This window comes from Phodopus roborovskii, unplaced genomic scaffold (genome assembly GCF_943737965.1).
Source record: "Phodopus roborovskii unplaced genomic scaffold, PHOROB, whole genome shotgun sequence".
Lineage (NCBI taxonomy): Eukaryota > Metazoa > Chordata > Mammalia > Rodentia > Cricetidae > Phodopus > Phodopus roborovskii.
The window spans coordinates 14,326,857-14,349,766 of NW_026126424.1; the positions used below are offsets into that span (position 1 = coordinate 14,326,857).

A 22,910-nucleotide genomic window follows, 5' to 3' on the forward strand; every position below is an offset into this window, starting at 1 on the left:
CATATTCCTTAAATGTAGGTAGTTGCTCAGGACTCCAATGGCCTCATAATGGCCTCAGTGTCATGGGTATTGAGGCAGCTGTGACATATTTGAGGGGAAAAAAAATGCAAGTTCAGGGCAAATCTGAATTTTGGACTTAGCTATCTCCTTGACTAGTGGTACGTTATTAGGCATGTTATCAGTCTTGGCTTCATTTTTCTCCTGTGTAAATAAAGCCCTCTTTCAGTAATTATACAGGATTGCTGGGATGGTTAAATGATAAAATAAATATAAATACATTTTAATTAAAGTATTAGACAATTAGAAAAATATATTAATCATATTCCTAGCATATACATAATAGTATGCTAAGATGTGATTCTTTCCCATTGAAATTATTTGAATTCTTGGCCAGTAAGAAAGCTTAAGAATGGACTATAGCCATTCTGGAGACACTGTCAATGGGGGAAAGTTACTCAATAATAAGGTATCAGGGCGGGATTTACCTTAAACCATTCTAAATATTGCCTGAATTTAAAAATTGCAACTGAACCATTAAACCACAATTGTCAAAGAAAAAGTCCAAATAAATAATTTTAATTATGATACATTACTCAGTGACAGTAAAAATTGGCAATTTCCCCTTTAAAAGCAGAAGCACCAGTCTTAGAATATGTAGTATGAATGGTGTTTTAAGTGTAATCTATTATAATATAATGAGCAAACAATTTAGTACAGGACATACTTTCTAAAAGTAAAGTGATTTCACACACTGAAATCTGTTAGAATGGAAATAATGTCATGCTGCATGATAAAAAGCCCCGGTGATTTTCAAAATTAACTTCAAATTAAATATGCTGTACTGTTGAATAGATGTATGAAAAATTAAAAAAAGGCTCAACTAGCCCAAAATAGAGGGTTTCTTTTATACAAATATAACCCACATTGAGGTTTCTTTTCACATAGTCACAGAGATTCTTTTGAGAAACTAAAGCAACCATTTTATTTAAGAATTAATTTGTTCGTTATATCATCATGTTTTTACTAAACACCCACACTTTGTGCTAAGCTTTGCAGTAGATGTTTAGGGTACACAAGAGAAAGCCATGGATGGTCTTGCTCCCAAGGAGCTCACAGTCTAGTGGGATGGGGGCAGAGAGGGTGCTGTTGAATTTTAAATTCATAAAAAGTCTCAGGCAATTTTATAAATTTCCTGTGTAACCAAATAAACTTTCTTATGAATGAATGGTAAAAAGGGATGATGTCCAGTGCAGGGAAAAGCCATCTGCTTCAATATCATGTGACTTCCGCAAAGGCAGTGATGTGGTTCTGGAAAAGAAAAGGGGATTCCGGAGTCAGATTCCTGGGCAAATGGATTCTATAAAGAACTTAGCATTTTGACAAATAACTACTAACTTAATGTAGAATTGTGACCCACGTGCATGATGCCAAAACACACAGTGTTGTTAAACTTACTTCTCTGTACTGTTACATTATATTAGCTAATTATGTCTTTTATTCCGTATTAATTGACTGAACAGTTTAAAATGTTATACCTGCTTTGTTCAAAATTAACACTTGAATTTGGGTAGATATAAATGGCAATACCAGATGCATTAATATTCTCCTCACTGTTAATGGAATTTCAATGCTCAAGCTGCAGTTTCAGATTAATTGCTCTCTGTGAGACAGATGGTGTAAAGTGAGGTGGGCAAATGCTTAGACTGAAATAGCATTTGTTAGTTGACAGAGATCACTTTAATCCTTCATTCTTGATGCATTAATTTAGACTCCACACCAAAATCTTGGTTTGTTGCTGTTGTTCTTATTTCCTCCAACCACAGGATTATTTACAAGCACCTAACCCTTATTGCCTCTTTTTCTTTAAAAATCAATTATAGAGAAACCTTTTGGAATGGCTAATATTGAAATAGTCACAGGCATAGAATATTCATCCCATAGATGCTGAAATATTATAGTAAAAATTTGATAGCATGTGATTAACCCTGACATGTGTGGGATGATCATAAGATCTATCATGAAGAGCAATCTCATTGTATCACAGCAAGATACAATGGATCTCTCATCACACTACCCATGCCTTGCACAATAGTTATGTTCAGAGTTACATAGATAGAAACTTAGGTGTTACAATGATAGATATTAAGCCAAAGTAGATGAAGAAAAGAATTTGCTAAGTATCCATTAGCAAAGTGTTCTCTCCAGTCCACATCACACCAGCAGGCAAAATACTGAGGCTTGTCCTTGAGTGCAGGTGTCACCTAGGGAAGCAATCACTCACTGTGTGTCTTAAAATTATTTCAGATCCTGACATTCAGAAAAGTTAAGCCAATTTTGGTATTCTGCATGTCAGGGCCTCTAGACATAGGTGCCAGGAACTTCGGAGGTCTGCCAGGGCACCAATTGCTCTAACCACTGTGGCATCTCTCCAGTTTAAGTCCAACTTTAATGCTTAAAATTCTATGTGGAAATATCCATTTTACTATTTATTTCTTTATGCAGATTATACTGCATAACACAACCAAAATGAAGTCATGATTTATTTATTTATGATACCACAGTAGTGGCTTACTGTTTGGTAAGATCTGCCACTCACCAAATACCTTCCTTAAAAAATCAGGAAAAAAAAAAGGCAAAAATAACACTCCAGAAAAGTATTCAGAAAATAAATATTTTTTAAAAATATTAGGCTATTTCATTTTTTTTAATGCTACATTTCTAGTGAGAAAAAAAAATGGAGCCAATAGCAAAACCAGCAGACAAGCTAAGGGGTGAGGCACAGACCTTCTGTGGTTGTGCTGGAAACCTGTGCAGAAGGACATGATTCTCCTCCGTATTTGCTGTAGCTTTGCAACACAACTCCAACACCAGTGCGCTGATGCGCACATACGTTTATTGCCTTAATTGGAGGGGTTCACAGTGGCTAATCCCCATTATCCAGCCGAAGAGCCTGGCAAGGCAGTCTTTAAATGACCTCCCCTGTGAATTTTCTTCTTGATCGGCTTCCACACATTGGTTTTGGAACACCTACAGAATATGTTTTGCATATGATTTAAATAATAACATCTTTGCATCAGTGAAACCACTGGTTGCTTCAGAGTTTTAGGTTGTTATCGTTAAATCACACACAATGAGTTGAAATAAGGTGTATAAAAGTATCCTAAGGGGAGAGTGGGCTGCATGGCCCTCGCTAACATGTCATTAATGTGCAGATTTCTTTCAAATAATTTGTAAAGGGGTGAGATAATTTGTTAGACAAAGATGAATAAAGTTTCCCTTTTCAAGATGGCAGAAAAATACCTCTTATCTTCTTCTTTTTTTTTCTTTTTTGTTTTCCTGATACAGTATTTCTCTGTATTGCTTTGTAGCCTGTCCTTGAACTAGCTCTGTAGGCCAGGTTGGCCTTCAACACACAGAGATCTGCCTGCCTCTACTGAGATTGAAGGTGTGTGTCACTAACACCTATCTAAGACCTCATATTTTAATAAGAAGTAGAGTGAGCTTATGTTTTTAACATAAAATGGAATATTTGTAGTCTGATTTTTTTTGTTTTTACAGCATTTGCCCTTTTGATGAGGAAGGTGAATGGCATAATAGACTCTTCAGGAATATAGGTTAAATACCAACTATTTAAATGTGGGTTCCATTACAATGGGAAATTGCCAAGCATTTTGACCATCAAAAATTGAGCATTCTCATCTACAAAATACAGATATACTTACTTAAATGCATCTTTTATTAGTGTTAAATGATATATGCGTACTCTTTCTTGTCCCTATTACAACCATCTATTTGTGTTTTACCTGTTTTTTATGTGTGGTTGATAATATTCAAAGGAATGAGCTAAAAAATAACATTTCTAGAATTAAAATGAACAAAAAAAAGAATTAAAAATAGTCTACAGTTCAGAAAGTATACAAATGTAATATCCAATTCAACTTCAAAGTTTTAAATTTTCTTACAAGAAGAATACAAATCCATTTGATAATTAAAAACACCACTAATGACATAAAACAATTTAGGCTCTATTTTACTAAGTAAGAAACAGTCTTTGATTACAGAATCACCGGATTCTAATGGCTACTTGTGCAACAGAGTACACAATTTTCTAAACTGCAAAATATTTCACATCCCAATAAATTGATAACCATCTGACACTAAGGATATTGAATAAGGAATCACAGACCACTGTTAAAATCACCTGTGAGTCTGCGGTTACTAGAATGCTGCCTACATTCTGCCAGGGGAAGTTAGATTGCATGTCATAATCAAAAAAATGCCATGCTTCATTTTGCTATTTGTTCCCCCATTTCATTCATTGTCTGCTCTGAGACAGGGAGCATGGACAAAAGAGAGAACAGAAAAGGCCTAATGTGAAGGCCCATGCCTATAATCCCATCAAAATGATAAACTAGAGAGTTCAAGGGCAGGTGTTTCTACGTAGTGAGCTCAATAGTAGCCTGTGTTTACAGAGATTTGTTCTGAAGAAACAAAAAAGATAAAAGAATAGAAGTAGCATCCCGGGAAGGGAATGTGTTCTCTGATTCCTGTGAATGTCCCATGTGAAGTCTTCCTCCTAATGATTTGTAAAAGGAGTGAGATCATTTAGTAAAGAGAAATCATTTTAGATGTAATGTTAAAATTATTAGAGAAATTCAGACTTGGTGCTGTGGAATTGGTTGGAAATTTCAAAGTAAGCAATTACTTTGTTTAAAGAAACTGAGAATAAGGGAAAATAAAAGGCTCAGACATGAGCTTCATTGGCCCAGAGGACTTTTTTGGACAGTTTCTCTCTATATATTGATTTTTTGGGAGGGGCAGGATTGTGTATTAATTCAGAGTTTTCTTTTCATTCAAGAATTTTCTTTTTGTGCAATTACAAGGGGGCAAAAGCTATTTTTGAAGAGAATCCTCTCTGCTTAGGAATAAGGGATCTGTGGGAGGCTTCCTTTGACAAATTAATTAATCAAAAGATGGGTCTAGGCTCTGCTGGGGCATTAGCTACAGAACTTAGGAGCCTGAGTAGTCAGAGAAGCTATAGCTCCCAGTCCAATCTTTAGATGCCCTGTTGCTCATCCTGGGATTCATGTTGTGATTTGACTAAATACAGACACAACCCCAGAGGCTTCAACTTAATTGGTCTAAGGCCTCACACATCCATCAGAATGCAGAAAGGCTCTGTGGTTGATCCTAGTGTGCAGCCCTATTGAGAGTTGCTGCATCAGTTCAGCCAACCCATCTGCATCAAGGTCAAGTTCTGGTTTCATATCTAAATCACATGGGAAGCCTTATTTGTATTATTCCCCTCTCCAGATCTAACCGAGTGCCTATTGCAGCAAAATTCCTGGGCTTCCAGGCCAGAAATTCACTAGTTTTGAAAGTGCTATAAAGATGGCCATTGGTGGTTGTAGTGATCTACATACTTTTTTGCTTTAAGTTTCATATCTTTCCTAAGGGTCAGCTCTTTTCTATCTATCACACCTTTAATCCATATTCTCAGTTAGGTTCCCAGAAATCTGTCATGTTTAGGAATATAAATTTCTAGCTTCCCTCATCTGACTTCAAAGTTTGACTTTGTGGACATTTTTTGGCTGCTAATTCCTACATCCACACCAGCTTTAGGTTCTATTTTTTCCACACTCATCTGGACCTCATGATGGTCTGACAATTCTTTACAGCATCTCCAAGACTCGTAACCCTGTGGTCTTGCTTACCTATGGTCAAGTGGTTCTCTAGTCTCCTCTTAGGTGATGCTGTGAAGTGTAGGTATGTTTCACCTGTATGACCTTATCTACCACAGGTGTCATATACCCTCTGTGCCTGCTTACAGAATAATCGCCTTCATTACTAAGCTGGAAAATCAAAAGGCCTGTGGAATACATTGTGGACTTTTGACTGGGTATTTTTTCGTTTCATTTATTACAACCATAATAGAAATCACATTGGCATTCCTAGTAATTAAAGCTTATCCATCAGTTCTCAGGATTCTTTCATGTTAATTTAACCTAACTAGCTGCAATCTTGTTTGTTTCTTTCCTTTACAGTCTTTAAAAATGTTTTAGATTGGCCTCATAAGTATACAGCAACCCCCAATAAAAAAGCATGTGGGGATGTAGATAAAGGAGCATGTGCATAATAAACTCCTTTATGACAAGTTGCTGATCAACACCCAGAATCGTGCCTGCTTCCACAAAAATGCACTAGTCAGTCAAAATGCAGATGGCCAACTTTGGAAATCTCTTTTCCAGGTGTGTGTGTGTGTGTGTGTGTGTGTGTGTGTGTGTGTGTGTGTCTATTATTTATGAATGAAAGTTTGTTCATTCAAAAAACTGTACATTAATATATATATTGGCTGCATTCATAATTTCCTTCAATGGTATTCAACCCAAATGCCCTTCAGTCAGATTATGGGAAAAGAAGCTGTGATACAGTCAAAAAACAAAGCAATTCTCAGCAATAAAAGGAAAGCCATTGACATTCCCAGAAAGGATTCAAGACTCAAACGCCTAAATACTGTGTCAGTCTGTTTATGACACACTGAGAAAGACAAAAGTACAGAGGCAGAAAGAAGGTCAGTGGTTGCCAAGGGTGGGGGTTGGAAATAGGCTGCTTATTCAAAGAAGGCTGTTCTGTACAGACTGAAAATTCTACAGCTTAAGAAGTTGATGGTTACATGAAAGCTTACTGTTGTCATAACTCATGAAATTGGAAATTTTAGGGAACAGGTAGTTATCTCCACGTGTAAAGGGCTTGCTCCACAAGACTGAGGACTGGAATTCTACCTCACAATCCACTTCAAAAACACCAGCTATGGTAGCACATATTTGTGACCCTAGGGCTGGACAATCAGAGACAACCAGAGAACCCTGAGAATCAATGATTAGCCAGCCTGACTCACTTGGTCAGTTTCATGGTGGTAAGAGCTCCTATCTCAAAGGTAGATGGCATCTATGGAAGAGACCCACATTTGACTCTGGCTGCCACAGAAATATGCACATGTACACATGGGCATATATGCCTGCACATACACAAGCATACACTCAGACAAAGGGAATTTCATAGGCTATAAATCACTTATTATACCTAAATTTAACTTTAATAGAAGGACTAAAGTTCATGAGTTGCCCAAAATAAAGGTAATAGTGTCTGGAATTTGTTTTTTTCAGATATGGAGTAATTAACTCATCATCTAATTGTCTTAGTTACAGAAGAAATTATATATATATATATATATATACATATATATATATATATATATATATATATATATATATATGAATATGAGATGTCCTAACAACACATTGAAAATGAGCTACTTTATTTGTTCATGGTCTATTAGGCAAATGAATAGTCTCTAGAACAGTACTTCCCCTTGTTTAGAGGACATGGATGAATGAATTAAACCCAAAAATACTCACTACGCATTCAGTGTTTCTATTCCTATGAGCTGGAAATCATTACTTGATCTTGCAAGGACACATATTATAATGTTTACTTTAGTAATGTTACTAACCGAGGAAAATGGAAGGAGAATCTTTCATGCCTAAGTAAGAAGATGCTTACATGATACACAGAGATAATAATTTGATAACATGCTTCCCTTATTATAGTATAGTAGAGCGATCTTGAATTTGATCTCTGAAATGGTCACTGTACATAGTGTCACAAAAATGAAAACTACCACTTTTGCATTATGGTCAGTTTTGTGGCCCTGGGCATACCTCTCTCTCTCTCTCTCTCTCTCTCTCTAATGGTAATATGACCTATTCTAATGTTTTCTTGAAGAAACAAAATGACAAATGAGATAACTGTTAAACATTTACTGAAGCTTAGCTTCTACTGTTAAGTTTGATGACATGAGGGTTTTAATTATTGATTTATAACCATTTATATGACATCAGATTGAGAAAACCCAGTGATGCAAGATATCCCTCCTTTATAGAAACCCATACACACAACTCTAAGGTTTTTGTCTTTGTTTTATGAGATAGGCTCTCATTATGCAGTCTGGGTTAACCTCATAGTCACTATATAGGCAGCATGGTTTTGTTACCTCAGCCTTTATAGTACTAAGTTACAGGGATGCAACATCACACATAATTTTCTCATAGGGTATTAAAATCCACTTTAAGAAAATGTTTCAACTTCTCTATTTGCAGATGATATAATAGATTATATAAGCGACCCAAAAAACTCTACCAGGGAACTCCTACAGCTGATAAACACCTTCATTAAACTAGCAGGATACAAGATAAATTTAAAAAAAAAATCAGTATCCCTACTTTATTCAGATGACAAAAGAGCTGAGAAAGAAATCAGAGAAACATCACCCTTTACAATAGCCACAAACAACATAAAGTATCTTGGGATAACACTTACCAAACAAGTGAAAGACCTATATAATAAGAACTTTGTGTCTTTAAAGAAAGAAATTACAGAAGATACCTGAAAATGGAAAAAACTCCTATGATCTTGGATAGATAGGATAAACATAGTAAAAATAGAAATCTTGCCAAAAATAATCTATAGATTCAATGCAATCCCCATTGAAATCCCACAATTCTTCATTGACCTTGAAAGAATAGTAATTAACTTTATATGGGAAAACAAAAGAACCAGGATAGTCAAAACAACCATGTACAATTAAAAAAAAAATCTTCAGGAGTCATCACCATCCCTGACTTTAAGCTCTACTACAGAGCTATAGTTCTGAAAACAGCCTGGGATTGGCACAAAAATAGACAGGTAGACCAATGGAATCCAAATGAAAATGCTGATATTAACCCACACACCTACAAACACCTGATTTTCCACAAAACAACTACAATTATACAATGGGAAGAGGAGAGCATCTTCAACAAATGGTGCTGGCACAACTGGATGGTGGTGAGTAGAAGACTGAAGATAGACCCATGTCTATTGCCATGCATAAAACTCAAGTCCAAATGGATCAAAGATCTCAACATCGATCCAGCCACACTGAACCTCAGAAGAGAAAATTGGAGATACCCTTGAACAAATTGGTATAGGAGATCACTTCCTGAACCTAACTCCAGGGGCACAGACACTAAGATCGACAATTAATAAATGGGACCTCTTCAAACTTAGAAGCTTCTGTAAGGCAAAGGGCACAGTTGACAAGACCAAACGGCAGCCCACAGACTGGGAAAAGATTGTTACCAGTGCTACATATGACAGAGGGCTGATCTCCAAAATATACAAAGAACTCAAGAAACTAGTCAACAAAACACCAAATAACCCTATTTAAAAATGGGGTACAGAAATGAATAGAGAACTCTCAATAGAGGAAATAAAAAAGGCTGAATGACACTTAAGAAAATGCTCAACATCCTTAGCTATCAGGGAAATGAAAAACAACTTTGAGATACCATCTTACTCCTGTCAGAATGGCTAAAATTAGAAACACCAATGACAACTTATACTGGAGAGGATGTGGAGGAAAGGGAAGACTCCTCCACTGCTGGAGAGTGCAAACTTGTACAGCCATTTTGGAGATCAGTATGGTGGTTCCTCAGGGAAATGGGAATCAGTCTACCACAGGACCCGGCAATCCCCCTCTTTGGCATATATCCAAATGATCCACATCCATGCAACAAAGACATGTGTTCAACTATGTCCATAGCAGCATTATTTGTAACAGCAAGATCCTGTAAGCAACCTAGATGCCCCTCAATTGAAGAATGGATAAAGAAGATGTGGCACATATAAACAATGGAATACTACTCTGCAGAAAAAAAAATGGAATCTTGAAATTCACAGGCAAATGGATGCAACTTGAAAAACCCACCCTGAATGAGGTAACCCAGTCATAAAAAGAGGAACATGGTATGTACTCACTCATATATGGATTTTAGACATAGAGCAAAGGATCACCAGCCTATAATTCATACCACCAGAGAAACTAGGATACAAGAAGTAACCTAACAAATTCATACAAGGTTCCTCACAGAAGGGGAAGGAACAAGATCTCCTGAGCATATTGGGATTGGGGGAGTGCAGTGAGTAGAGAGAGAGCTAGGAGAAAGAGAAGTTGAGGAGAGGAAAGCACATGGGACTAGGAAGATTGCATTAGGGGAAGAATAGAGGAGAGGAGAGAGAGAGAGAGACCATAGAAGAGGGAGCCATTATAGGTTTGAAGAGAAAACTGAACCTAAGGAAATATCCAGTGACCTACAAGACTGACCCAACTAACTATCTGAGCAACAGTGGAAAGGCTACCATAAATGCCCTTCCCTGATTATGAGATTAATGACTAACTAATACTCTATCATGGAACCCACATCTAGTAGCTGATAGAAATAGAAACAAACACCCACAACTAAACACTGAGCAGAACTGGAATCCAGATGCAGAGAGGCAGGACAAGACCAGGCTGCAGAAGCACATAGAGGTAGCTGATCTGAACAAGGATGATCTACCAGGCCCCCAGACTGATAGTTGGGAATCCAGCATAGGACTGACTCAGACTCACTGCACATGGGTCTCAGCTAGAAGGCCTGAGCAGTCTAAGGGACTTCAGATAGTGGAACCAGGAGGTATCCCTGGTGTACAAAAGGACTTTGGGGGCATATCCCCCATGGAACGATACTCCCTTAACCTAGAGACAGTAGAGAAGTCCTAGTCCCTACTTCAAATGACTTCAAAATACTTGACAGATTTAGATGACCCCTCCTGGAGAACATCACCCTACATGTGGAGTGGGGGAGGTGGGAGGGGAGGGTGGTAGGAGTGCATGTGAGGGTGGGAGAGAGGGAATGAGGGAGGGAGAGGAAACTGGGATTGATCTGTAAAATAAAAATAAAAAATAAATTAATATAATAATTTTTTTAAAAAGCAAATATTTCAAGAGGCTTAGGAAGATGGCTGAGCCAGCAAAGTGCCAGCATATAAGCAAGAGGCCCAAAGTTTGGATTTAATACCCAGGTAAAACGCTAGGCATAACAGATATTTCAATATCCTGGTGCCATGGCAAAAGAGACAGTTTCATTGGCCAGCTTGTGTGGCTGAATTGATTGGATTAAAGTCAGTGACAGACTATGCCAGAAAGATAAGAATGATAGAGGAAGATACCAGATACACACATTTGGCTTACATTCAATATGCACACATGTATATGCTCATTCATATTGTATACACCCACACAAACAATTATATGCAACCCACATACACACATACACAGAAAAAATCAAGTTATTATGATTAGACATGGCTACTTCCTGTTCATTTTTTTGTTTTATCTATCAGAATATGTTCTCCCTTCCTCTTTTCTTTCTTCCATCCCTTCTCTTCCTCCTCACCTCTTGCTCTCTCCTCTCCTCTTTTCTTTTTATTCCTTGAATAGTCCTCTAAGTGTCTCAAGCACAGCAGACAACTTATTACTAAACTGCAACCTCAACCCTGCAACTCAGTTTTTAACAAGATATTCGTATTAGTGACTTTTGCTTTTGATTGCCTCTTTACCAAAACAATAAATTAATCACAAAGGGGTTGGTTTCATAAGACAGTGGGTTTACTATTTATTTACCTCATTGTAGATTTTAAAGAGTATTTTCTCTGCAGAAAGTTTTCATGGTTTTTAGATGCTTTAGACTGAGAAGGAGTGGGCACCTCTGAACACCTCGTGTACAAATGCATGTGCTGCTGAGACCAGATTGTTCATCAGCCAGTTCATCCTTGTTTATTCTCTTCTTAATTAATGGCCGGATGAATCATATCCACCTAAGTCATACTCATCACCTCTATGTCACTCAAAAGTAATTCTCAGAAAGACGCTTTTTATAAGAGTCTACTGGGTACCTGTTTAAAAAGATCTGCCTGTTATTCTTTACCTTGTATAATATGATTCATCTATTGTTTAGAAAAATAAATCCTGACTGCACAGACATGAATATCACAATCAATTATTTAAAACTGTGACACAGGATACTAGTGTAGCCAGTGTATAGTTAGTTCAAAGGATGTTAATAGCTACTGCAATTATTTTTCTTTTTTCTTGTTGTTTAAAAGGTTTTATTTTTTCAAAAAAAATATTTTGATTGTGTTTCCCTTCCCCCAATTCCTCACTCTGCCACCCACCTTACTTCATGTTCTGTCTGTCTTTCTGTCTGTATGTCTACCTACCTATATCTGTCTACCTCTATCATCTATCTATCTATCTATCTATCTATATTTAAAATCACAAACAACAAAAACTGACAACTATGCATAAAAGAACAAAAAGAAACACAAAAAGGAGAGAGGGAGAGAGGAAGGAAGGAAGGAAGGGAAATAAACACAAACAAAAACATCTCAGGAGTAGATGCAAGCTACATTTTATTTGTTTCCATTTTCTTTTTAAAGCAAAATAAAATGTATGAGGATAGACTATAAGGTTTTATTTTTTTAAATAGTTTTCACAAATGCTCAAAACTTGCCTTAAGCATTGAAAGTGTGAATTGATTTATTCCCAGTAACTACTGCAACATCTAATCACTACTAAATCTGTCATGTGTGGTTGTGTAGATCATTACATATCATTCAGTAGTTCCATGAAACAAAGATTTGTTTTATAGAAAAGCAATTGAATCTTAAATAGTTGACTGGTTACTCATGACACTTTAAAGGAATTAAAGAGTGAACCACACAAGAAATTATGGGTTTGTAGTATAGAGGAACTGGACTTCAGGGCTAGAATGTCAAACCACTGAAAACCAACTCTCTTTACACACACACACACACACACACACACACACACACACACACACACACACTACACCATTCTGAATTAATTTCATCTCAGATTTCTATTTGATTCCTATCATGCTGCCTTGAGAAGGGAAAGTCAGTGCACCAGACTCTCTGATCATGTGGAATTATCTTCAAACCCATAGTATTAACTTTTGAAGTTACCATGATAGTAAGCATGGAGATTTCCATCCGTAATGGTACATACTCTTTGTGACATGTGGACCCATTGCTACTGCTCACCACTTGTCACTCAGCTGACAGTTAGTTAATCAGGGTGTGAATATACATGACAAGTTTCATTGATAGGCACAGGTTTGTGAACAGCCATTTATCATAACTAAACCATTCCAGCCAATACTTTCCTTTTCTTGTTGGCAAGAGCAAATTATTTTCCTTTTATTGATTAATGTCATATACCTGAAGAAAAGAAATAGTTACAACTGGCTCTATCTACTGTATTTTTCTTTGGATATCCAATATGTAGACAGCCATTACAGGATCAGCTATTTCCAGTCTAGTAAATCCTTCTTTCATTTAGATAGCACACACATCTCCACATCTCTACAAAGAAAATGTGTGTGTGTGTGTGTGTGTGTGTGTGTGTGTGTGTGTAACCATGTCAAATGCAAAATACAACAGGTCCTTATTTTTTCTAAATAGGTGTATGTATGACTTCACAATGCACTATGACAACCTCCAAACCCCTGTTGCTCCTATCACATATTTCTCATATTACACATTAAGTTCTGTGCTGCTAGCCTGCCTCCCATCCATTCCTGGATGGGAGTCTAGGCCTGGATTCTAGGTCGAAACAGGTTTCTCCCAGGAAGAGGCATAATGCCAGCAGGTTGGAAAGATAGTTCCAAGAACAAGTAAATTTTTGAACAATGAAGTATCTGTCCATTCTATTCATAGGCTAATAGCCAAGTCCAAACCAAAGAAGCAGGAAGCATAGTCTGTCTGAAGAGGTAGTTAATGGTTGGAAATGACACTGTCTTCTACCACATCTGTTGGATTCTTCTGTCTTCTATAACATTTGTAGGATTCTTCTGCCTCCTACCATATCTATAGAATTCTTTCTTTGGTATTCATTAGTATTCAATGAATTTATAGTTTGTAGTGCATATTTCAGTTTGACATTATATCTAGCTCACCCATATTAAATATTAAAGTACTTATTTGAAAGAAAATTTTTCCTAAACTATATCCTAAGACATGAAGAAGTTAAACAATGTTGTCATTGCCCTCTGATTATCCTGTTTGAGAAGACAGACCATGGTGGAATATCTTCCGGTACATTTCCTTGGGTCAGTTTCTTTCCTGCTCATTTATTCTTTAATCTATGTTTTAAAGAAACAAAATATTTTCAAATTTAATGATGTGTATGTGTGTATATCATATATGAGTTTGTGCATGTGAGTGCAGGTACCTGCCAAGGTGCCAAAGTCAGAGGTATAAGATCCCCTGGAGCCTTTTAACACTGATGCTCAGACTAGAGCTTGGGCCTGCTCTAAGAGCCGTATCCTATTTTAATTTCTGGGTCATCTCTCCAAATCTCTCTTTAGACTTTCTTAATCTTTCTGGTTTTACTTTCCTCAGCAAGGATGTCCTTCCTTCTTTGTGATACCTGCTATTGGTTTTAATCCTGCCATGTCATGATTGATAATCATATAGGTTCTAGTTTATCTTTCTTTCCATGTGTTCATTTTAATTTCCTGTGCTGTGGAAAGGAGATACTTGAACAATAACTGTAATCCAATTTTTTATGGTGTGTGGGGAAGGGAAGTTGTAAAGTGCTTGTGCAGATATACGAATACCAATAGACATTTGTTAATATATGCAAAGGCTAAAGGTTAACACTGTGTGGCTTTTTCAATCCCTTATTTTTAGACAGAGTTGCATCCTAAAAGTAGAGATCCCTAAATAGTTAAAATGGCTGCTTGTCTGTCTTCCCAGCACAAGGGTTATAAATACACATGGTAGTACCTTCTTTTTATGTTTGAGCTAGAGATCCAAATTCAGCTCTCATGTTTGTGGAGAAAACCCATTACTAATTATATCATCTTTGCTCCCTTTCCATCCCCTGCCCCACCCCACCCCTGGCAATAAAAGGTAAATACTGTCTATCATGTTTGTCACAAAATCACATTAAGGGATCTAAGTTTATATCCTGATTATTACCACTTGAAGTAAAGTATAATTTTCTCAGTTAAATTTCCCAAAATGTGTGAGAAAAGATTCATGAATAATCTAAGCATTTCCCTTATGGGATCTTCAACTTCTATCTGAGTGAAAGAGTTGAAAGAGGTAGTTGTCTGTTGGATAGAAAATGTGAGGAGATTCAGATCATGGGCCTTTTCAGAAAGATAACTTTATCTCCATATAGTTTTATTCTGTTTGTTGACATACTACATATCATGGTTCTGTGCAGCTTAACAATTGAAAGCAATAGTTTCTCTTGAATTTTATCTGCTTAGTTATTTTTAAATATTTGTTTTTATTTATTTAGTATTATTTTCTACATGTATGTTAGTATACTACACTTTTGTCTGGTACCAAAAGAATGCAAAAGATTTTATCTTATCTTGGCTGGAACTATAGACAGTTGTGAGTTGCCAATTGGGTACTGAGATCCAAATCTGAGTCTTCTGGAAGAATTTTCATGGCTCTTCACCACATGGCTATCTTGCCAGTTGTTTGCTTTACTTGTACTTGTTGTTTTGAATGAAAGTAGTTACCCACTCAGTTTTGGGATACTCATTCTGTTTAAAAAAGAGTTTCTTCATCTGGCATGAATTAAGAACAAAATTTGGAATGGGGAAGTATTTCTCTCAGCATGGATTTATTTATGCTATATCTGGTAGAAATTCCTAACATTTTGCTGTAATTCCCTTTGATAATCCGCTATTATGACATCAAGGCCTTCTTTATTATTCCTAAAATAGAAGACAAAAGACCTCAGAACCTATAAATTGTTGTATCACCATTTCCTAGAAGAAAACAAAGATTGTTGATTCTTGGATTCCCAAGGAAAATTAATATTGTTTTAAATTTTTGGAAACATCCTGATGCTAACACTGCTGCCCGTTCTGCTGGAAATGAGCCTTGAAGGTGGAAGCATTAAAAAAAAAAAAAAAAAAAAGAAAAGAGTTTGGGAGGAAGGGTGGTGTGGTATCTGAAGGGAGCTGATTTCCTGGGAAAGAGACAGTAGGAACTTTAAAATAGTCTATGAAGGAAAGACACCTGAGTATACAAAAGCCGTAGCCCCTGTACTGATAAGACTTAAGATGGCTGCATGTAGATCAAGGAAATCAAATCCCTGAAGTGAATACATGAGAATCACAATCAAGATTTCTGTATTTAATTTGGCCAAAATGAATAAACAAACAAACAAACAAACAGAACACTTTCAAAAGTATTTTGTAGATCACAAGGGAATAGCACGGGGAAGGAAATTATCCTGGAGGGATTATTTTTCCTAACGAATTTTGAGCAGTCTGGACATATCAGTTAATGGGTTTAACAAGGAAGCATCACCAAACTTTGTAGAGATCAGCTTAAGAAAATGGAGTATTTTAAAACTCTAATGACCATTAGTTGTGTATTTATTCATGAATAGCACAGTATCTAGTTATAGGGAGAAAGAAGGAGGAGGTGGAGGGAGAAACAGACAGAGAGAGACAAAGACAGAAAGAAAAAGGTGAGAAATGGAGTCAGAAAAGATAAGAGGGAAAACAGAGGCCAAAGGAAAGGCCTTGGAGGTGATACAAAGTCATGTTTCAAGGTCTCATTTTCTCTTAAGGTTTGAAAATTAGTTTTTGTTTTCTCTGTCTCTGTCTATTTGTCTCTGCCTTTGTTTCTTTCTGTCTCTGTCCATCTATGTGTCCCTGTCTGTCTTTGTGTCTCTGTGTATCTCTGTCTGTCTCTGCCCCCCTCTCTGTCTTTCTGCCCTCGCCTTACTATACCCATAGTACTCTCCACATACCAGAGGTGACTATTTTGTGTGGTATTATGAATAACTTCCTTCACTATGCATATACACAAGATTTTATATACATAACATTTCTTTTGAGTCAAGTGTAGTGGTAGACGCCTATAATACCTGAACTTAGGTGAAGGCAAGAGGCTCAGGCTTTCAAGGCTATCCTAGGCTACATGGCAAATTTGTGACCAGCTTGGGTTGCATGAGACCCAATTTCAAGGACCCTAACCCCCCAAAAGTTTATTTTAAAATACTTTACAATAACTATTTTTGTATTTTGATGTACCTGTTGCCTTTTGCCACTGTAATAATAATAATTAGCCTTGCTAAGTTTCACACATACCAGACACTATTCTGTTTTGTGACTAACTTAAGGAACTTTCTCACATTAGACTCTGATGAGCCAGTTTCCACAAATGAATTATTCATTTCATAAAATGCAATGAATGTTCAGACGTACTTAGTTGCTTTGAGAGAACCCATGACTCTTCCTCATAAATGATGCTATTTTGCCATATGAAAAACTCCCTAAAATTAAGGGACAAATCACTGGCATATAAATAGAGTGTGTCTGTATATTATAATGACATTGTATGTTACAGTTAACCAAACAACGTGTGCTTGGAGCATAAGAAATTTAAAAGTTTACATAACTTCCAGAAGAAACATGAAAACAAAACAATGGCATGGCTATATTGAAGCTATTGGGCCTGCCTGCATAGCAAATGTTAACAATGGTTCCTCTTCCCTCACAGAGGACCAGTATGAAGGAACAAATGGCATTATTTTCTAACTTAGATGAGAAAGTATTTCACATTAATTTCTGTGAGCTTACAGAGGATCCTTACAAGTAGGTAGGGTATATCGGTCATCTTGAGAAGTGATTTCCAAGATTGTTGGAGTCATTATGTCCCTCCCACTTATGAATAGAACAAAATTCAAAGAACAAGCATCACCAAACAGTTTATCATATAGCTTTGACTCACATTTACTGGTCTGAACTTCTCACATGGTCACACCTAATAGCAAGCAAGTTGTTTGGGAAAGAGGGCTGTTGCAGTTAAAGTAAGAGAATGTCATCACTAGAGGGAGTAAGGGAAGAGGGTATATTGACAGAATATTAGCAATATTTGCTGCTACAAATCTTTGCTTTATAAGTTATTGGGAGGGATAAAAAATATAGTTGTGGAGAATAGAACTGCTTTTGTGAAATACATAGAAACAACCAGAACATACTGATGACTAGAGGCTAGAAACCACTGTTAGTCCTGTGAGTCATCATTAATAGTATTTCCATGCTCACCTAAATGCGTCAGTTCCCTCCACAGTATCTTACACAAAGATTGTTTATCAGTTCAGGAATTCCTATAGTTAAATGGGATAATCTCTCTTAAAGTAGACATCCCATTTTCCCTTATTTCTGACTCTTATATTCTTATACCTACATTCTTTTATTTTGTCTCATATTAGATCTTGTCTCTAAGGAAAAAAAATTTTTCCTGTCCTACAGTAGTCCTTCACACACTTATGGGAAGGTCATGCATTTTCATGAGTTTTCTTTTTTACTAGTCATTTCTTATTCCTTCAGTAATCTCTATGAACCCATGTATCCTACTGAGCACAGCTCCCATTCCCCATTTAAATCTTATCAAGCTCCCCAGGCAAGGTGACTCATGATAGTCATCCTACATTTGGAAGGCTTCAACAGAAGGATTTCTGTGAGTTAAAAATCACCCCAAGTTTCACAGGGAGTTTGAGAGCATCTGGATTACTACACACTATCTCAAAGAACAAAAACTCACCACAAATAAGAAAGCTTACTAGACCTCAAAGCCAATCAAGAGATTGACTAGTGGCCCTCATAAACAATGTTTCCAGTATTGCATTAGAGGGCCTCCCTTACCTGACAAGTTGGTACTATAGCTTACAGAGTCTAGTACTAAATAAGATCACTTTTGTTCTTTCTCCCCCAGAAGTCTGCACAAAACCTCACAGTACTATGAAAACCAGCCAGCCAGAAAAGTTTTAGAGTTTTTCAGTCAGTTCAAGGTTGATTTTCCTATGTCCATCAGCCAAAATGAACGTCCTGTTCAGCAATAAGATCTTAGCCTCTAGGGTTTATGGACAACCAAGAACAAGGCCTGTATTACTTTCATGTTTCCGTAAATAATCACTTACGTGAAGACAAGCCATGTCTGACATGGTATTTTCATTTAGTAACATGTCTTCTAGCATGCACACAGATGAGAAGTACCTCTGTTCAAACTCATCTTAATTTTTTTTTAAAAAAAAAATAGTATTTTCTTTAGCATACAAACTACGAAGGTTTCACAAGCTTTTTCATACATCCTTGATTTTGCTTAACTTACCTTCTATTCTTTCCTTCCTCCATGTCCTGTTCCATCCCTACTTAAATTTATAGCTCACATTACCCCCTTCTATTGTATCACCTAGTGTACTATTAGCTCTTATTAAATGTTTTATGTGTTTTCAAGTTCATGTATATTTCATTTTGGTTAAGCCCTCCCCAGTTCCTCACTTCTCCATTCTCATCACTCCTCTACTCACTAGAACCCTCTGTCCCCAGCATTGCCCTCTTTGCTTTCATTTTATCTGTATTCTAAAATTTCTGCCCCCTAAATTAATCCTTTTTCTGCTATGTCTTGTTTCTAATTTACTGTATTCTACATGTACTCTATGTTAAAAAGCTTTGAAGTTAGAAACCACATACAAAAGAGAATATATGATTTTCATTTTTAGGGACCTGGGCCACCTCACTCAGTACATTTTAATTTCCATTTTTAGACCTTTTCCTGCAAAGTTGATGACTTCAGACTTCATTATAATTAAATAATATTTAATTGTGTATATGGGTTTGAAATCTGCTTCATGGAGGGATTTCATGCCTGGTACTGTCAGCATGGTCAAATCCCATGGTTAGGGAAGTCATTGGACCTAGGGAAGCACTTACTAAAGCTGTTTTTAGATGGTCATGTTGTCAAACTGACTTCTAAATATCTACGGCTATAGTAGACCTGTGCTACTACTCCTAACCTTGGTTACAGATGCTTCTATTGCAGTGGAAATCAGTAAATCCAGAGACTCATTAATGTTCATTAACTAAGAATGAACAACGGTTAAGTGTTCAGCTATAGGCAAGGTATCTTCATCAACTTTTTCCTGAATATATCTCAGAGAACATGGTGGAAGATGGAGTGGGAATAATGTAAGAACCAGAGGATGAAAAGAATACCTATAACATGCTATCCCCCAGACATGATGTGGCTGTTGTATACATGAAATCTAGGCAATTGTGCTAACCTGCAGAAGTCAAGCCAGTTGGAACTTCTAGCACAGGATGGGGAAGAGCTCCTTAGGACCCATCCCTACCTGGAGAACACTGGTAGTTGTTTGATGCCAAGAGAGGGAGAATCACTTTTCTTTATGGGGTTGTCACTAACAAGTTAGCCATGTCCTGTGGATGATTCCGTACCCATGCACATATAGGAAGCAGTAATTTGAACCTGGTGGAGTTTTTTTCTAAAGTAATTTTAAAATGAGAGAGGAAAGGAATGGAAATCCTCAAAAGTGTATAAGTGGGAGGCTGTGGAGTAGATACAACACACAGGGTTAATCTCATCACATGTGAACACTTGAGATTCCTTACCAAGAATACCATTTTCCTATGCTGTGATACAAGCATAACAGTGTTCTACTGAATCCTACTGACCTCACAAGCCTTAAAGTGTATAAACAATGCATCCTACCCTACACATCAAAACATTCATTCAAAAAGAATATATTTGCTTACACCATAGTCAAGTGTCTCTTATGGTTATACCAAAAGAAGTTTTATTCTACATGTGATAATGCAGAGTGGAAAACTGATGAAAGGAAGGGAGGCAAACAGTTGGTGGGCAGGCAAGAGAGAGCAGTAGGGGATGTAAACAAATGAGAGTAAAATATAAAGACACATGAATTTGAGAAAAGGCAAGGAAGGAGTACATTGGAAGACTTGAAGGGAGGGAAAGAAAGGGAGAAATGATGTAATTATATTTTAATTATACTAAAACAATATGAAAATATGTGGGCACAGGGCTGGAGAGAAACTGTGAGCTACTCCTTGAGTAATCATTTAATTACAATTGCAAAGTATAGCAGCAACATTTAGTAAACATCCCCCTATCTGGTTCACAGAAATTTCAAGAACAATTTTTGTAAAGTACTTGATTTCTTGCTCACAAGGATACCCACTGTGGCCTGGGCCCACTGTTTGAAACATGATCTGTCACAAACCCTCAGTACCTCTTCCATCAAAGAAGCACACAGCTGGAATTTGCATGCTACCTGATCTTTCTGCACTGAGATTCAGTATAGGTCTCCTGGGCACTATTTTTATGATGACAGCTTTTGAAGCACTTTCTCCTTGACTGAGAACATGGGAGAAATGGAGTATACTTTATGGAAAAATGCACATATTTGCAAACAAATGCGTCATTTTATTCTGTCTGTGTGTAAGGCTAGTGAACAGTATTTCTTAGACACTCTAGCAAAGTGGTGGATAGGTTCTATGCATAGTTACCAAACTTCCAGCATGAAGGATATCCATGGGTACTTTAAATGAGAAATGCATTTTCTAAGATCTTGCTGAATGGCCTTAGATTCTGAGGTGAATCTAAGCAAAACAATATCTGTACACTCTCTGAATACACAAGCAGAACTAACTGGTGAATTTGGTCTAGAAAGGAAGTTATGAATCACCTGCACGGATGCTACCTTTTCCAAAGGACTTTCTACTCGAGGAATGTTGATCATCGGCATCCGGGCCACATTGTCCCTGTGCATGTGCCCATTCTCTGGTTGTCTTCCTTTGAAATTATTTACCACGCATACAACCTAAAATTTCAGGAAACAATTGCAGTTAAGTAAGTCATGCATCCTAACCTTTTGAAGAGTTTAATAATACTCCCAAAGCAATCAAGTTTTAAAATTAGTTAAATGTTATATAAATAAAACTTTATACCCAGATTTTCCATGAATAAATTTAAATAGTTATTGCAATGCAGATAGGTTAAAGAAAATTCACCAATGAATATGTAGCAGAATGAATAATGAAAATTCTGACATTCTAAAATTTCATTAATATATGGACAATGCTCAATCTAATCCAAAATTAACAGCATAACCTTATAAAATTTCACAGCAAGCCATCCTATCCCTAATGTAGCTAACCTACAACTTAATTTTCATGCTCATTATTTCTCAGTGCTTCAATAGTATTACATTTACACTAATCCTTGGCAGTTGGCACACTCTAATATAATAATGCTGCTTTAATTATACTAGTTTATTGTCTATTGTTTCTCATATATAGGTAAGATTTGAACAATCAGAGAGATTACCAAAATAGAGGACCCTTCACATAAAGGAAATTGACCCCCATTTTAACTGATTCTATCCAAGAGGTGGAAGAATGTGAACTGAACCAGGCATGAAAATCAAGTTCCTGTAATGTTAAAAATATACATTCTAAAGGAAATGATTCTGATTTAGTGGGTGAGGAATAGGGTACAGAAGACAGAGCTTTTAAATGCAATCCAGAAGTTTTTGATGAAGATGAATCATATTTAAGAAATAATGATTTAAGCAACACAAGAAAATTAGTTCCTATGGAGAGTTTATATTAACCTCTGGGTAACATGTTATTTTTTCCCCATACTTTATGTTCTAGAATAAATAGGAGTTAATGTTAGTTTCAACCTAATATTAATTTTAAATAAAGTAAATGCTTAATAAATTGTATATTTTCATAAATTCATCAGTTGGAGACTTTTGTTAAGTATATTAACAAATGCTTATTTTGTTCCTAAAGTTTTTTTTAAAGATTTACTTTATATGTAAGATAGGTTTGCCCATGTATATGTATGTGCATCATGTACAAGGTTGTACATGATGGTCAGAAGAGGAGGTCAGATGACATGGAACTAGAGTTGCAGATGGTTGTGAGCCCACATGTGGGTGCTGGGGTCAAAATATAGGTTCTCTGCAAGAGCAGCCAATGCTCTTAACCCCAAGCCATCTTTCCAGCTACATTATTACTAAGTAATTCTAAATACTAATTAAATCTTGGTTACACACCCATTATTGAATAAAATATACAAATGCATGAAATAAGAACATA

General features: G+C 36.6%; 1 protein-coding gene across 4 annotated transcripts in view; it reads right to left on the reverse strand.

Moving 5' to 3' along the window:
- Positions 1-1,110: 1,110 nt before the first annotated feature.
- The window catches only part of Plppr5 (phospholipid phosphatase related 5), a 173,321-nt gene continuing 151,521 nt past the window's right edge, over positions 1,111-22,910 (reverse strand). For 3 of the 4 annotated variants that reach the window (XM_051185604.1, XM_051185601.1, XM_051185603.1), the window contains 2 exons: positions 21,491-21,625; positions 1,111-1,308 (listed from right to left, as the gene is read on the reverse strand). In XM_051185604.1, the coding sequence (XP_051041561.1) occupies positions 1,276-1,308; positions 21,491-21,625 (168 nt within the window). In that variant the 3' untranslated portion in view covers positions 1,111-1,275. The remainder of the gene's footprint in view (positions 1,309-21,490; positions 21,626-22,910) is intronic. The other variant, XM_051185602.1, reaches the window with a different exon arrangement.